The sequence below is a fragment of the Neophocaena asiaeorientalis genome, unplaced genomic scaffold (genome assembly GCF_003031525.2).
Source record: "Neophocaena asiaeorientalis asiaeorientalis breed wild unplaced genomic scaffold, Neophocaena_asiaeorientalis_V1.1 scaffold170, whole genome shotgun sequence".
In the NCBI taxonomy this organism is placed as follows: Eukaryota; Metazoa; Chordata; class Mammalia; order Artiodactyla; family Phocoenidae; genus Neophocaena; species Neophocaena asiaeorientalis.
The window spans coordinates 822,056-839,533 of record NW_020172463.1 but is presented as its reverse complement, the minus strand read 5'-3'; the positions used below and the strand labels follow the sequence as shown (position 1 = coordinate 839,533).

At 36.4% G+C, this 17,478-nt stretch overlaps 1 protein-coding gene across 6 annotated transcripts in view; it reads left to right on the top strand.

The window, feature by feature from the left end:
* FAM185A (family with sequence similarity 185 member A) overlaps positions 1–17,478 on the top strand; it is a 203,239-nt gene that overhangs the window by 154,975 nt on the left and 30,786 nt on the right. For all 6 annotated transcript variants that reach the window (XR_003002294.1, XR_003002293.1, XM_024738115.1 and 3 more), the window contains exon 5: positions 7,688–7,729. Coding sequence is in view for 4 of the 6 variants with exons in the window: in XM_024738115.1 (XP_024593883.1) it covers positions 7,688–7,729 (42 nt within the window). In the remaining 2 variants the exon portion in view is untranslated. The remainder of the gene's footprint in view (positions 1–7,687; positions 7,730–17,478) is intronic.

The following is a 17,478-nucleotide window of genomic DNA, read 5'->3' as shown; positions in this document are numbered from 1 at the left end:
CATGACAGTCATTTTAGTGTTTTATATTTAACTTATGTTATTATTTGGAATAAATGATTAATGAATAAAACTGCATTTAAAATATTTAGATTCCCTATATAACTTAGGGTCTTATTTTAGACTCTTTGGGTACATACATTAATACATAAATTGATGACTATTAGTTCTCTCATTTTTCTGTACTTCAGAAGTCCTTTGTTCCCCAAAGATTTAGCAATTTGTACATGCTTAAACTGTTCCTTAAATAATTACTTTGGATTTTGGAAACTTTCACAGAAGTAAAAGTTATACAAACTATACAACTACAGTTGATCATTTTGATAGCACAAAGAAATGCCTCAATTTGCTTTAAGAAGGACATATAGGCTCTGGTGAATTTATAAATCTGCCTTGTGAATTTAGAAAGTCAGAAGTAATATAAAATTTTAAAAGAAAGGAACTTTTATTGGATTAAATGGAACTCTTCATGAAGTTCATGAAAATGCTTTGTTCTAATTCTAGTGTTTATTCTTAAGTTCATTGTGAAGTTTGTCATTTTAACACATGATAATTTATGTTAATGTTGAATCTGGACACTTAAGACTTTTTTATATGAAATACCAGAGAGGAATTACAGCTCCCTTTGTGGTACAGACAGCATAGTTTTTTTTTTTTCATGATTTAAACATATGATAAAATATGTTGCTATTTCATGCAGTGTTTGGACTCCGCTCAGGTCCTTCGAGGGACTGGGCTCCTTCCACAAAGCTGATGCCGCCATTTTCAGTGTGTGGCTTCCAAGCTTCCACTAAAGGAAGAGAGATCATAGAGGATCATGTGAGAAATTTGTCAGCCAGAATGATTTCAAATGACTTTAACTGCAGAAGTCTGAGATAAAGAGTTTAGTGTGTTCTAAGGAAGGAGAAAGGCACACAAGTATTAGGGGGTACTGGCCGTCTGTGTCACATCTTATATTTTTTTTTTTTTTTTTTTTTGCGGTACGCGGGCCTCTCACTGTTGTGGCCTCTCCCGTTGCGGAGCACAGGCCCCGGACGCGCAGGCCCAGCGGCCATGACCCACAGGTCCAGCCGCTCCGCGGCATGTGGGATCTTCCCGGACCGGGGCTCGAACCCGCGTCCCCTGCATCGGCAGGCGGACTCTCAACCACTGCGCCACCAGGGAAGCCCACATCTTATATTTATAATTGCTTTTTTTCAAATGTCTATGAGTTCCTCCTCTTTCCACACCCCCTTGCTATTCTCCAGAATTTTATCCTTGTTTCATTGTTTTTTCCATTCTTTCTTTTCCTTGGGCATCTTATACACTTTTGAGTCTCAACTGCCCTTGTATTCTAATATTTCAAATATGTATCTCTAGTGCTGACTTCCAGCTTATACATCCATCTGCTTAGTAGATATAGCCATTTGGATCTTTACAGGCTTCTCAAACGACTTCACATTTCTAACTTCTTTTCTCCTACTTTCCCAGGCCTCACCTCCCCAACCTCATCCATAATATAATCCTCCTCCTTTATTTCCATTTGCAGATTCTAATATTACCATGTACCTAATTTCCCAAGCTAGAATCTAGAAGTAACCCTAAATTCCTCTATCACCTTCCACTATCAATCCCAAAGTATAGGTAGGTTTTATCATCTAAATATTTCTTCAATCTATCCCAGTTTTTTCTTTCAAACTTCTACTGTTCTTTTGGTTTTTTTAAAATTTATTTATTTATTGATTATTTTTGGCTGCGTTCAGTCTTCGTTGCTGTGCGCGGGCTTTCTCTAGTTGCGACGAGCAGGGGCTACACTTCGTTGTGGTGCGTGGGCTTCTTATTGCTGTGGCTTCTCGTTGCGGAGCACGGTCTCTAGGCACGTGGGCTTCAGTAGTTGCAGCACGTGGCTCAGTAGTTGTGGCTCCCGGGCTCTAGAGCTCAGGCTCAGTAGTTGTGGCACACGGGTTTAGTTGCTCCGCGGCATGTGGGATCTTCCCAGACCAGAGATCGAACCCGTGTCCCCTGCATTGGCAGGTGGATTCTCAACCACTGCACCACCAGGGAAGTCCCCAAACTTCTACTCTTCTAATTCATATTCTTGTCATCTCTTGCCTCAACTCTAACAGTAAGTTTGCTTCCAGTCTTGCCTTCTTCAAATTCATCCTCTTCACTATAGCTATGGTTGGTTATTAGAAAGGCACATTGAACGTGGCATTTTCTTACCCAAACCCTTTTCTACTGCCTCAGTGACTTAGCTAACTTACTAATTCCTTTTTCTGACCTTATGCTTTGTCTTCTAGAATTACACAGTGTGTTACTTCTTCCTGTGTATATTCTTACTTGTTCTTTACTTCTGAGTTTTTGATCAGAGCCCTTGATCATATTTATCAATTATAGTCTTCCTAAAATGATTTTCCCGGCTTTCTTTATCTCATTGACTTTTAGTAATCTTTTAGTACTCAGCTAAAGCAGCCTTCCCCCATCTCTGGCCTTCCATTGACCCATAAATTCTTGCCTTATTAAAGAGCAAAGGTCATGTTTTATTTATCTCTGTGTTCTTACCATTTAGCCCTGTGGCTTGCAAATAAAAAATCTCTCTCTTCCTGCTCCTGCAGCCCTCCCCCTAAAAAAGAAGCACAAAAAGGATTTAACTTTTAAGGCTATTTGCTTTCTCTGTTTGGATTATGAAAGTATATGTGCTGTTTTTAACCATAATTACATTTATTTTAGTGAAGAAAAATAAACTGATGTTTATCTTTAAATCGATAGCTTATTTTTCCTCTGACCACACTAGAATGAACAGTTGCTAGTTAAGAAGAACTATATATTTTCTCAAAAATTGGGGTTTGTGGAAAAGTTTCATAACTTGAAAGAAGAGTCAGCACACATAATTATTACAGACCATATGGCATCTGCTTTATTGGAAGGAAGGCTTTTGCAAAGATGTACTGCTCTCAAGTAGTTGATTTGTTTATTTTCAGTGGTTGGAGATGAAATGGGTGAAACCAAAATATAGAAAATTGTGTTAGTAATGCCCATTTGGTAGATTTGTGTACTTTACAATATTCTATCTTATTCCACAAAGTATTGGAGACAAGAGTTCCATGTTGTATATTTTAATGACTTTGGAATATTTCTGTTTAGGGTAGAGGCTTTCTAAATATTTTGATATAAGTGGAGAATCTTTTCTTGTTTATTGCTTTAAAAATCCTTTAGTGTTGATAAAAAATATTTTGATATATTCTTTATATTTAAAATTAGTTCCATACTTTTCTTGTTCTGTTATGCTTTTACTGTACAGAACTCTAACATTCAAGAGAGAGGTAGTTTGAGACTGTACAGATTCTGCTATAATGTGAACTAGTCCTCATTTTTTAATGGATCTAAAGCTATTTTATGGCTCTAAAACTGTTGTTTTCTTGATCACTTCACTTTCATTACAAGCACTAATGATTAACTTTTTGAGAAAGACCACATTTTCTATTTTCATTTAAAAAAGTAAATTTTTACTGCATTCACTGAAGACTAGTATAAGGTAATAAAGCTCCAAAATTTTGTCTTGCGAGTGGGTGACTGAACTTATTACTAGCTAAATGGCTGACTGTAGAACTATGTCATAGTTCTTTACTAACAGTTAAAATCACAAATAGCAGGGGTCTGCTTTACCTTATTTTTGAAGTATTCATAAGGTGAAAACAGTGAAGAGAATTCTGAGCGTCTCACACTAGCTTAATTTTCCTAAAGATTAGGAAGGAATACAAGATGTTTTTCTTGTATTGTTGCCTATCTTGAAATTCTTCAGTGACTCCTTCAATATAGGATAAAGTCAGTAGACTAAGCACTCTATGGTTCTTCTACAGATTTATTTTTACCTATTTTTCGAAACTAATTTGTTCAAAAAATAATAGTATTTACTATGTACTGGGCAATATACTAAGCTCTCAAAATATAACACTAAATAAGAAAGACTTAATCCCTGTCCTCATAGACTTGCCTAATTGCTCCAGCCTAACTGATGAGCTTGATTTAAATAATAGCGTGCATCGTTATGCCTTTTTACCTTTGCTTACTTCATTATTTTTTCCACAAAATCCTTTCCCTTCAGCATCAAATTTTACCCACATTTCAAACTTCCACTCTGGTGATATCTCCAAAATCACTATTCTCCCTATTCATGCCAGGTCATTTTAGTCTGTTTCCTCTGAATGGCTGTGGCAACTAATTCATACTGTTCAGTTACAACATTCACTTATAATTATTAATAAATTCTAATTTTTAACTTCTCATGTGTGCATCTCCCCAGATAGCCTATAAGGTTTTGGATGGCCAGTCTGTTCTCTGCAACCCCTGCAAGTGATTCGGGTCCTTCCCACATGCAAAACGCACTCCCTTCCTTTCAAGGTTCCCAAAGTCTCATCCCATTACATATCTCCTCAGAGTCCACAATCTCTACATCAAAATCAGATCCAGATGTAGATGAGCCTCCTTGGGTGTAGTTGCTTAAATATAACTCAAATATTGTTCTTCTGAATCTGAAGACCTGTGAACTGAAGAGACAAGTTCTTTAGCCCCCTCAACCCACATACACCACCTACACACTCAGAATACAAGGATGGGATATGCATAGGATAATTTCCATAGACTTTCCTGTCCAAAGAGGAGAAAATAAGGGGCACAAAGGAGTCATTGGTCCATAATGATTTTGAAATTCAGGTGGGCAAACGTTGGAGGTTACTTGATTAGATCTCAAGGCCTTGCGATAATTCTTCAGGGTTCCAGACTTTGCACTCTGAGTCATCCTTCCTTTTTCATGAAATGTAGCATGTGTTTGCAGCTGAGGAGTTTCCTCAGTCTGCTTCCTGCCAGCAGAATTTTGGGGGTTGAATGGTCTCATTTCACATTGTACTGTCACTGTCCCTCTCAGTCAAAGTTAGCAATGTGTTTGCTGATACACTTCTCTCAAATATTTTGTCAGCCTCCTGTGAATCATATTGGGGTTTACTCCATTAGATAAAAGCCACAGCCAAGAATCTCTTCAAAATATGGACTTCCGCAGAGTTATTAAGGTACAGTATTCTCAAGCTTTCTAGAGGACCTGTTTGAGGATCTGTGAGATACCCATAATCTGTTTAATGGACGTTTTGTATAACTGATTAATACTGTGAGGTATCACCCTTGAGCTTTCTGGATTCTTAACAAAGGATTTTACGGTCAATCCACCAGTTTTATTTTTAGGCCGTGTTCTGGCCATGCCCTGGATTCAGACTTTGTATAGAAGCCATTCTTACCTTTAGCATCTTTGGCCGTCTTGAGAAGCTCAGACTTTTCAAAATCATTCATGTCCTGGTCTTTTTATTGTTTAACAGTCCTTTCTTTAGTTTAGCTTATCTTTCTTCTCTTGCATTTTACTGAAGCGCCAAGGAAAAATAGGCAGCGCCTACCACACTTTGACTCTGCTTGGCAGTCTCCGTGGCTAGATCATTCAGTTCATTAGACACATTTCCTACTTTCCACATTACTGATAGTAACAGTGTTGCAGAGTTTCCAATACTACTTAACAGGGATCTGCCTTCCTCCAGTTTCCAAAAACATTTTCTTCTCTTCCTTTTGAGCCTTCTTGGGAAGTAGACGCAAAGTCCAGCTTTCTGCTAACACACTGTTCAAGCAATTTAGGTTTTCTCTACCATGCTCCTAAAAATCCTTCCAGCCTATGCCTACTGTCAAGTTCCAAAGCTATTCCAATATTTTTAGTTATTGTGGCATCACCCCACTTCCAGCTTTCAAAATCTTTTCTAGTTACCTCATCCTGTGTAACAAATTTAGCAGCTGAAAACAACGAACATTTATTTTCTTACGCTTTGAATGGGTCAGGAATCTGGGTGTCGCTTAACTGGGTCCTCTGCCTCCAGATCTCTCTCAAAGTTGTAATCAAGGTATCAGCTGGGGCCATGGGCTTATTTGAAGGTTCAGCCAAGAGAGAATCTGCTTCCTGGTTCACTCATGGTTGTTGGCAGGATTCAATTTAGATTCTCTTGGCTTGGGGCCTCTTTCAGGTCCTTGCTCTTGGTCCTTTTTCATAGGGCAGTCGACAACATGGCAAGCTGGCTTCCATCAGAGCAAAAGACAGCTGGCAAGACAGAAGCCAGAATCTTTTTGTTACCTAGTCTTGGAAGTAACATCCCATCATTTTTGCCCTTAGTATTCTCTTTGGTAAAAACAAAGCAAATCTCCTACACATGAGTGGAGGAGATTATACAAGGGCATGAATACCGGGAGGCAGGGATCTTTGGAAGCCATCTTAGAAGCTATAAGATCTTTGGCTACTACTTGCATGTGAATCTGCATTTACTGGGTTTGAAAATTGGAAGAGTATCTAGAGCACACCAATGAAATAATATTTATTTACTTAACCATTTAACAGGAGGTTCTTCACAACCTTGTAACTTACTGAAACTTGAAAATAGTTTTATAAGCTTAACTTCACACAAGCCCGATTTTTTTTTTTTTTTTTTTTTTTTTTTTTGCGGTATACAGGCCTCACTGCTGCGGCCTCTCCCGCTGCAGACCACAGGCTCCAGACGCGCAGGCCCAGCGGCCGTGGCTCACGGGCCCAGCGGCTCCGTGGCATGTGGGATCCTCCCGGACCGGGGCACGAACCCGTGTCCCCTGCATCGGCAGGCGGACTCTCAACCACTGCGCCACCAGGGAAGCCCACACAAGCCCAATTTTATTCATATATTCACATGAAGTATGATGGAATATAAAACTTTTAGAGCACATTTGACTTTGGACAAATGAATCAAGTGCCTTTTTTTTTCTTCTTTTTCCCGGGTACTGATACATGTCAGTATTTACAAGATGCATGAAATGAAGTAAGTGATTTCACTTACTCAAGATTAATTCTGAGATAAGTTATTCCTTTACTTCTTACTGTAGTTTTGGAATTATGGTAGAAGAGATAATATTGCCTACACTTTCAGTGCAGTAAATATAGGTAGTATGACTCTAGGAGTAATTATACTTGCAAACACATATGAAGAAAAATCCTACTGTTTTTGGTATTGGAGGAAGGGGCTGGGAAGAATGGTTGTAATATCCTATACGTATCCTGGAAAATATATTTTCATTGAAAGGTGGAAATATTTTAAGATTTTTTTCTTTGTTGGTCGTATTTCAGTGTTTTCATTATTCCTGCCTCAAAACTTTTAAACTCTTGGCACAGAAACCACTTTAATCTAACAGATAGACATGCCAAACTGGCCTGAAAAATAATAGTAATTACTTTTTTCCATGGATTATTTTAGTGTTATTTGGTTCAAAACTTGGCTTTGTGTGGTCTGATAAATATTGTGATGTTTAGATTGAAAATGAGTATTGAGCACATTTAAGTAATTTTTTCATTTTAGGGTTTTAGAAGAATCATTATTTTTCTTCCATGTTTCCCGGAAAGTATGGGGGTTTGTTTTTTAGTTATGCTATAAAAGATTAAGGTGGGGTGGAGGAAGAGAATTTGTATAGTTGCCTAAATCTGTTTATTTTCAAGTTGCAACTGAATCTCTCACTAGGTTTGTGATCTGAGAAAAATTGCCAACAATAATAACAATGTTATTAAATAACGTCGTGGGTATCTAACCATGTTTTAGGATACCATTAACACAGTTCCTTTTTAGATTATCCCTAATGTATAAAGTTGTCTTTTTCTCTTTTACAGGTAATATAACATTACAAAGCAAGATGGGTAACATCACAGTAGGTATGTGCTAAGCGGTTGGTAAATTTTGTGTGCTTTTTAAAATAGCTATATTTGTGATAGTTAATTAGAGTAAATAAAGTCTACAGTTTAGCTGATGAACCTAATAGGATCCAAATACACCTATTAGGATTCTGCCTAGTCAAATATAGGCAGACCCAGTATAGGAATATGTGAAATTATTTCTACAAGTTCATTGGTTCATCATCCTATAAATACTGTATAATTATAGGTTTGGTATCAATCAGAATACTGTTAGAATTCTGATTTCACCACTTTCTACACATGGGCAAATTACCTAACTTCTCTGTACCTCAGCTTACACATCTGAAAAAAATAGAAATAACAGTAAGTACCTATCGTATGGGGTTCTTGTAAGGATTAAATGAGGTATATAAAGTACTTTAGCACAATGTCTGACATATGCTTAAATACTCAATAAATAATAGCCATTTAAATTATTGTAATTGTTCTAATCCTAGGCCAGAACTAATAGTGGCTAATGGTACTTTAGACCTAATCACCACATGTGATGCTGTGCCTGTGGGAGCAGAAGTTCAGATTTCCAGATTGTTTGTTTGTTTTTGGCTGCGTCGGTTCTTCGTTGTTGCGCGTGGGCTTTCTCTAGCTGCGGTGAGCGGGGGCTACTCTTTGTTGCGGTGTGCGGGCTTCTCATTGCGGTGACTTCTCTTGTTGCGCAGCACGGGCTCTAGCTCGGGCTTTAGGTGCGCTGGCTTCAGTAGTTGTGGTTCGCGGGCTCTAGAGCGCAGGCTCAGTTTGTGTTGCATGGGCATAGTTGCTCCACGGCATGTGGGATCTTCCCGGACCAGGGATCGAACCCATGTCCCTCACACTGGCAGGAGGATTGTTAACCACTGCGCCATCGGGGAAGTCTCTTCCAGATAGTTTAGACAGAGCTTTTCTCTAACCCAAATAGCACCTGCTTGCCTGTTGGGTGAAGGAACACTGTGAGCTCTAAGAGTGGTGGTTGTTTTTTAGGCCTTAGAGGGTGGGGATTTGGGGATGGGAAACGCTCTCTTTATTGAGCAGCTGTGGCTTATTGCCAGTGTGAATGCCCAGGCCTCCTGGTTTTGTCCTTTTTGACATTTGACATTTTCTTTTTCTTTGTGCTGACTGAGATAGTGAATATACCCAACAGTCCTTTTCACTATCATTCCTTCTGGATTCTCTGGCTTAGAGTGCACATCCTTTTTTAAGTTTTCTAGACATTATAACTTTTATGTTCAGTGAGGGATAAATAGAAGATAAAGGCTTCCTAAGTGATGATTATAAATCATTTTAACTAAAACATGACAGGATTTACCTGTTTTCCAGTGAGAAAGCAAACTTCACTGCTGACTCTTCAGGCCATTTCATCAGAGGGTACATCTGGGGATAGTAAGGGAAGTTTCTAGGGTGAAAAAAAGGTACACTAGTGAGAAGCTGAGCTAGCTGAGGAAAGTCCTAGACATGGGTGGAGTTTGTAGCAGTAGGGAAGGAGGAAAAAGAAGGGGAATATTCCAAATTGGGAGGCATAAGAAGTTTCATTACCCACTACTAGCAGGCCCCTTAGGCAGATGTGAATTTGAGGAATACTTAAAATCTAATATAATACGATAATGCTAGTATTATTGTTGGATGGAATTGTGGGAACGTAAAGGGAAAACCATTCTCTCTAAAACTGGAAATAAATGGGTTATGTATCCATACTGAAAAAGAATAGTGATAGCAAGGATGAAATGATCAGTAATTTACATCTTTGAAGATGGTTTCGCACTCTGTATAATTGATTAACATTATGAATTCTTGTTAATTTCCCCTATAAACTTTCCCCTTTTCCCACGATTAAGTATTAGAGAGATTTTAAGGCAAAGTGTTTTATTTTTCTTAAATAAATCTCTGTTCATTCAGAGAAAATTACCTGAGCTCAGTGTTAAGAAGTATAACTGACCACAATTATAGAAGTATTTAATGAGCCTTTATAATTTTCTTCAGTGAAACATAAATGGCATCTGTGGCTTTAGGTTGTTCTTAAAAATTCCAAATAAGTGAAGGTAAATAAAGGTTGAATTTCTAATTTTGTAAACATTGATAAATTTTGAGTCCTATTTTGGAAGAATCTTTCAAAATAAGAGAAAAAGTATGCATTACGTTATCATGATCTGTGATAGTGTGGAAAAGCATGGACTTTAGAAGACTGTGAATTTTGGTCCTACCACATGTTAGCTGTGTGGCTTTGAAGAAATTACTAAATCTCTCTGAATTTGCATTTTTATACATGGTTACCACCCATATAGCCCAAGGTTTTTGAGAAATTAAATAATGTAAAGCACAGCCCAATGCATGGTAGTCATTCAATGTTTAACCTTAATAATAAGGGAAGTGTTCATTTCTTAAATTCCTTTAATTCTTTGAATATCTCTATTAAGACTTTGGAAGAAAGTATAAACTATGTCACTGTTTATATTGATCTTAAGATTGTGTTAGCATTTGGAGACAACCCTGAATATGGCAATAACTAGTCGACATATATTTACTGAGTGCCTGCTTTATAATAGGAACTCATTTAGGTACTGAGGAATATGTTGGTCAACAAGATGTCTTTATGCTCACCTTTGGGCTGAGAAAAAAAAACAGTCGGTATATAAATAACAAAAGATAATTTCACATAGTACAATGAATAAATAAGAGAGGGTAATGGGATAGAGAGGGGAAAAGAAAGCTACTTAGTTTAGCAATCCGGGAGGGTCTGGAGAAGAGATATTTGAATTAAGCCCAGAGTAATGGGAAAGAGGCATGTAAAATTCTGGATGCACAGCTGCCCAGATAGAGGACAGCCAGTGCAAGCCCTTAAAATGGAATTAGTTTATAATTTTTGAGATATAGAAGGGAGACTTCTGGAGAAAATGGTGTGAGGTGAGGTAAGTGAGAGCTAGATCACAGAGCCTTGTAGATGTGGTAGGAGTTGGGACTTTATTCCAACTACAACAGGGTGGTAGCAGGGTGTATTTAAATACAATTTGTATTTAAAGAGAACAACCTAGTTGTTGTATCACAGGGGTGCCAACGTGGAAGCAGGTGACTAGAAAGCTTAGTTTGTTTATCCATTCTCCTGTTGATGGCTACCTGAGCTGTTTCTAGTTTTTGGCAATTGTAAATAAAGCTGCTATGAATATTCTTAGACAAGTTATTTTATGGATATGGAGATTTTATATATATATATATATAACCCTTGAACAGTGCAGGAGTTGTTTCAACCCTCCCTGCAGTCAAAAATCCCACATATAACTTTGTAGTTGGCCCTCTGCATCTGTGATTCTCCATCTACAGATTCAGCCCACCTTAGATTGTGTAGTACTGTAGTATGTATTTAGTGAAAGAAATCATGTATAAGTGGACCTGCGCAGTTCAATCCCGTTTGTGTGTATGTATTTATTTTACATGTATGTATATATGTATTATATGTACGTATATGTATGTATATACATTTATTTTATTTATATGTGTATATATAATATATATGTGTGTATATATCACACATACACACATATATATATATGTATTTTTTTTTCCTTCTTAATACCTAGGAATAGAATTGCTGGTTTGAGGGAATTCCCTGGTGGTCCAGTGGTTAGGACTCCACGCTTTCACTGTTGAGGGCCTGCGTTCAATCCCTGGTCGGGGAACTAAGATCCTGCAAGCCACACGGCGTGGCCAAATAAATAAATGAAGGGGGCAGGTGAGGGGGTGACAATAAAATATGGATTAAATTCTAAAATACCAAGTAAAATAATTTTTAAAAAAGAGAATTGCTGGTTTGAGTAGGTATGTTTATGTTTAGTTTTATGATGAACTACCAGACTTCTCCCAAAGTTCCATTTTACATTTTCTTCTACAGTGTATGAGAATTCTAGTTGCTCCATATCCTTACCAACATATATTATTGTCAGTCTTTTTGTTTTTACCCATTCTGGCATGTGGATAGTAGTATATCTCTGGTATTAATTTACATTTCCCTAATGGCTAATGGTGTTCAGCACTTTTTTTTTTTTGAAGTATAGTTGATTTACAATGTTGTGTTTCTGGTGTATAGCAAAGTGATTCAATTATATATATATATTTTTTCATATTCTTTTTTCATTAGAGGTTATTACAAGATAGTGAATATAGTTTCCTGTGCTATATAGTTTATCTATTTTATGTATAGTAGTTTGTATCTGGTCATTCCAAACTCCTAATTTATCCCTCCCCCCCCATTTCCCCCTTGGTAATCTTAAGTCTGTGAGTCTGCTTTGTAAATAAGTTCCTTTGTATCATATTTTAGTTTCTACATAAAGTGATATCATATGTTATTTGTCTTTCTCTGACTGTTTTGCCGAAAGCCAGCTTTCGGTTTTAAGGTTCATTGGATTCGCTGCCAAAATAACCACTCGTCTCACACAAAGTTTTAATCAATTCTTTAATGAGAGGTGATTTAACTTAATTTTAATATAAAATCATTAGAAGGAGAAGAATAAGAATATTAGAAAAACGTTACAGGGTATTTACATCACCGAATTGGGCCAACACCTACTTCCAGATCCAGACAGCAGCTGGGAAGTCCCAAGTAACAGCAATATGGAGCCCCAGTTGGGAAGGGTCCTGGGTGGTACGTGCATCACACAGGTGAGACTTCAGATTGGAGTTCTGGGGGCTTCTGTTTATAATTAAAGGCAGCAAACTATTAGCAGTTTTTGCTCAAAAATTCAGCTCTGGTTCAGTTGTAACAATGCTGTTAATTTCATCATGTGAGTCACAAGATTTTCTAGACCCCAGGGGACTGGCCAGGTCCCCAGGGCTCAAGAAATTCCAAGACCCATTCCCTTTCTTATTGTAAGTGCTGCTTGACTTGCTAGCAGCAGTTGTTAGGTGTGCAAGCAGGCATGCAGTCCAGGCAGGGTCACAGGTCAATCAGAGGCCTGCTTCTGCCTCTGAAGCCTGAAGAAGACCATTTTACTAGTTTTCCCAACACTGACTTACTTCCCTTAGTATGATAATCTCTAGGTCCATCCTTCAGCACTTTTTCACGTGCATATTGGTTATTAGTGTATCTTTTGTGAAGTTTTGTTCAGATCTTTTGCCCATTTATTTTTTCCATTGGGTTCTTTTTATTATTGAATTGTAGGAGTTCTTTATATGTCCTAGGAACAAGTCCGTTGCCAGATATTGTTTTTCTGTATTTTCTCTCAGTCTTTGGCTTGCCTGATTATTTTCTTAACAGTGTATTTCGATGAGAAGATTTCCATTTTGATGAAGTCTAATTTACCAGTTATTTTTATGGTTATTGCTTTTTGTGTCCTTAGAAATCTTTGCCTTCAATCATGAAGCTGTTATCCTTTGTTTCTTTTAACAGCTTTAAAATTGTTGCTTTTACCTGTGATCCATCTCTAATTTTCGTATTTGTTGTGAGTTAGGAATCAAGATTCATTTTTTCCCATATGAATACCTAGTTTTACATCACCATTTGTTGAAAAAACTTCCTTTCTCCAATGGATTACTTCCATATCTTTGTCTGAAATCAAATGACTGTGTAAGTATGGATCTATTTCTGTTCTGTCTCTCCTGTTTCATTGATCTATTTGTCAGTTCTTAGGCTAGTACCACACAGTCTTGATTATTGTAGCTTTATAACAGTAAGTCTCTTTGGGATTAGCAGATGCAAACTAGTATATATAGGATGGATAAACAACAAGGTCCTACTGTATAGTATAGAGAATTATATTCAATAACCTGTGATAAGCCATAATGGAAAAGAATATGAAAAAGAATATATATATGTATAACTGAGTCACTTGACAGCAGAAATTAACACAACATTGTAAATCAACTATACTTCAATAAAATAAAAAAAAATAGTAAGTCTCTAAAACAGGTATTTTTCCAAATTTGTTCTTCTTCTTTTTTTTAATTTATTTTATTTACTTTTGGCTGCGTTGGGTCTTCACTGCTGTGTATGGGCTTTCTCTAGTTGCGATGAGCGGGGGCTACTCTTTCTTGCAGTGCGTGGGCTTCTTATTGCAGTGGCTTCTCTTGCTGTGGAGCACAGGCTTTAGGTGCACGGGCGTCGGTAGTTGTGGCTCGTGGGCTCTAGAGCACTGGCTTATTAGTTGTGGTGCACGGGCTTAGTTGCTCCATGGCATGTGGGATCTTCCCGGACCAGGGATCGAACCCGTGTGCCCTGCATTGGCAGACAGATTCTTAACCACTGTGTCACCAGGGAAGTCCCTGTTCTTCTTTAAAAGTGTTTTGAATTTGATTTTCTATATAAAATTTAAGATTAGCTAGTCAATTTTTTACCAAAAATCCAGTTGCAATTATATTTGGAATTGTACCATATCAGTTTGGAGAGAGGAGACACACACAAAAATTGAGTCTTTCAATTCATGAACATAGTGTAATTCTTCATTTATATGTATCTTTAATTTCTGTCATCTTGTTTTGTAGTTTCCAGTGTAGAGGTCTGACACATCTTTTGTTAAATTTATTTGTGTTTTTGACCCTATTATAAATGGAATTTTAGAAAATTTCATTTTCTAATGGTCTGCTGCTGGTATATACAAAATACAATTGATTTTTATACATGTACCATATATCTTGTGACCTTGCTAAATTTATTCATTTGTTCTAATAGCATATTTTTTAGAATCCAGAATTCTTTTCTATGTAGGCAGTCACTCCATTTGCAAATTAATACAGTTTTACCGCTTTCTTTCCAATCTGTATTCCTTTTTTTTTTTCTTTTGCCTTATTAGGCTGGCTAGGTTCTTCAGTACGATATTGAATAGTAGTGGTGAAAGTAGGATTCCTTACTCTTGTTCCCAATCCTAGTATACAATATTAGAGGGAATGCATTCATTGTTTTACCTTTTAGGTGTGATGTTATCTATACAGGCTTTTTCTAGATGTTCTTTACCAGACTGAGGAAATTCTTTTTTATTATTAGTTTTCTGAAAGTTTTTTTCTTTTCTTTGATCATGAATGGTTGTTGAATTTTGTCAAATGCATTTTCTGTATTTATTGAAATGATTGCATGTTTTATTCTTTTTTTACTCTATTAATATGATCAACTACATTGATTTTTGCATGTTAACCAACCTTGTGTTCCTGGAATAAACTGTACCTAATCATGATTTATTATCCTTTTTATACATTGTTGGGTTTGTGTTGCTAATATTTTGTCAAGGATTTTTGCATTCATGTTTATGATGAATGTTGAACTGTAATTTTTTATTTTGTAAAATCTCTGTAGGTTTTGCTATTAGGATTTTGCTGTCCTTATAAAATGAAGTTGAATAGATTGCCTCCCTTCTCTTTTCTAAATTTATGTAAGATTCGTATAATTTCTTCCTTAAATATTAGATAGAATTCACCAGTGAAGCCTTCCTTGCAAATAGGAATGTTGTTGATAATGAATTAAGTTTTGTTAATAGATATTCTGTTATTCTATTTCTGTTTTATCTGGTATTACATTTTGGTAAGTGGTATTTTGAAGGGGTTTGTCTATTTCATTAAATTGTCAAATTTGTTCACATAATGTTCATAGTATTCCCTTATACTCATTTTTATGCCTATAGGATCTATACTGATACCCCCTGTTTCATTCCTGATATTGATATTTATATTCTCTTTTTCCTGATTAATGAGGCTAGACTTTATCAATTTTGTTGATCTTTTCAAAGAACCAACTTTTCACTTTGTTAATTTCTCTGTTGTTTGTTTTCTAATTTATTGATTTTTGCTCTTTATTTTGTTCTTCCTTTTATTTACCTTGAATTTCCTTTGCTCTTCTCTAGCTTCTTCAGGTAAAATGTTAGGTCATTGATTTTACACTTTGTTAATATTAGTTTTTAAATGATAAGTTCTTTTAAGCAGTGCATCCCCAAATTTTGGAATGTTGCATTTTTCATTATTATTCATTTTAAAAGATTTTAAATTTTGCTTGTGATTTCATCTTTGGTCTGTACAAGTCTCTTGTTTAATTTTCATATATTTAAGATTTTTCTAGATCTCTTGTTTTTATTGATTTCTAATTAAATTTCATTCTGGTTAGAGAACATACTCTGTGTGATTTCAGTTGTCTTACATTTATTATGATTTATTTTATCATCCGGCCTGTGGTTCTAGCCTAGTGCTACATGCCCTTAAAATGATGTGTAATGCAGTGGTTTTTTTGTTGTTGTTCTGGTTGTATCAGCTGCTGAGATAAGGGGTTAAAGTTTTCAACTAATTCTGTCAGCTTTACGTTTGGCTTTTGAATCTCTGTTATTTAGGTACATACGTATTCATGATTGTTATGTCTTCCCGGTGAATTAAACCTTTTGTCATGATAAAATGTCTTTCTTTATCTTAGGTAATATTCGTTGTCTTGAATCTACTTTGTCTAATCATAATAAAGGCACTCTTTCCTGCTTATGCTTAATGTTAATAATAATAAAGGCACTCTTGTCACCTTATGTTAAATGTTAGCATGGTGTATCTTTTTCTGTCCATTAACTCTCAGTCGGTCTTTATGCTTAAAAAAGCATCTTTTATACATAGCATATGGTTGGAACTTGCTTTTTTTAAATTCATTTTTAGAATTCTGTCTTTTAAAAAAATTTTTTAAAATTAATTTATTTTTGGCTGCATTGTGTCTTCGTTGCTGTGTGTGGGCTTTCTCCAGTTGCGGTGAGCTGGGGCTACTCTTTAATGCGGTGTACAGGCTTCTCATTGTGGTGGCTTCTCTTGTTGCAGAGCATGGGCTCTAGGCACGCGGGCTTTAGTAGTTGTGGTTCGCGGGCTCAGTAGTTGTGGCTCGTGGGCTCTAGAGGGCAGGCTCAGTAGTTGCGGGGCACAGGCTTAGGTGCTCTGCAGCATGTGGGATCTTTCCAGACCAGGGATCGAACTCGTGTTCCCTGCATTGGCAGGTGGATTCTTAACCACTGTGCCACCAGGGAAGTCCCTAGAATTCTCTGTCTTTTAATTGGAGTGTGTAGTCCATTAGCATTTAATATGATTATTGTTATGGTTGGTTATTGGTCTATGATTTTGTCATTTATTTTATTTTGTCCCTTCTATTTTTGTTTCTTTCTTCCTCCCTTTTTTTGACTTCTTTTGCATTAATTGGATATTTTTCAGAATTCCATTTTAATTTTCCTTTTGACTTTTTAGCTATACCTGTTTGCATTTTTATTGGAGTTTCCAGTGATTTCAATATAGAAATTTAACTTTTCTCAGTCTATTTAGAATTAATATTATGCCACTTCATATAAAATGCACAAGACTTGCAACCAGATAGATCCATTTACTTGTTCTTGTTCTTTATAGTATAGGCTATCTTATATCTACATATATTATAGATGCCTTAATATTGATTCATTGATAAGACTTTTGTTTTATATTGTTATATGTATTTTAAAGAACTTAAAAGAGAGGAAAGTAATATTTTATATTTATCTAGATATTTACCATTTCCAGTACTCTTTATTCTTCCTGAAAATATGATTTTACAAATGGTATCATTTCCTTAGCATTTCTTATAGTCAGTCCAAGTCTGCTGGCAATAAATTCTGTTAGTTTTCTCTCATCAAAAATGTCTTCATTTTGCCTTCTTTTTGGAAGAATATTATCATTAGGTATATAATTCTGAGTTGATTGATTTTTTTTTTTTCTGTATGAATAAAATATAAGCCAGAGGGCTTCCCTGGTGGCGCAGTGGTTGGGAGTCCGCCTGC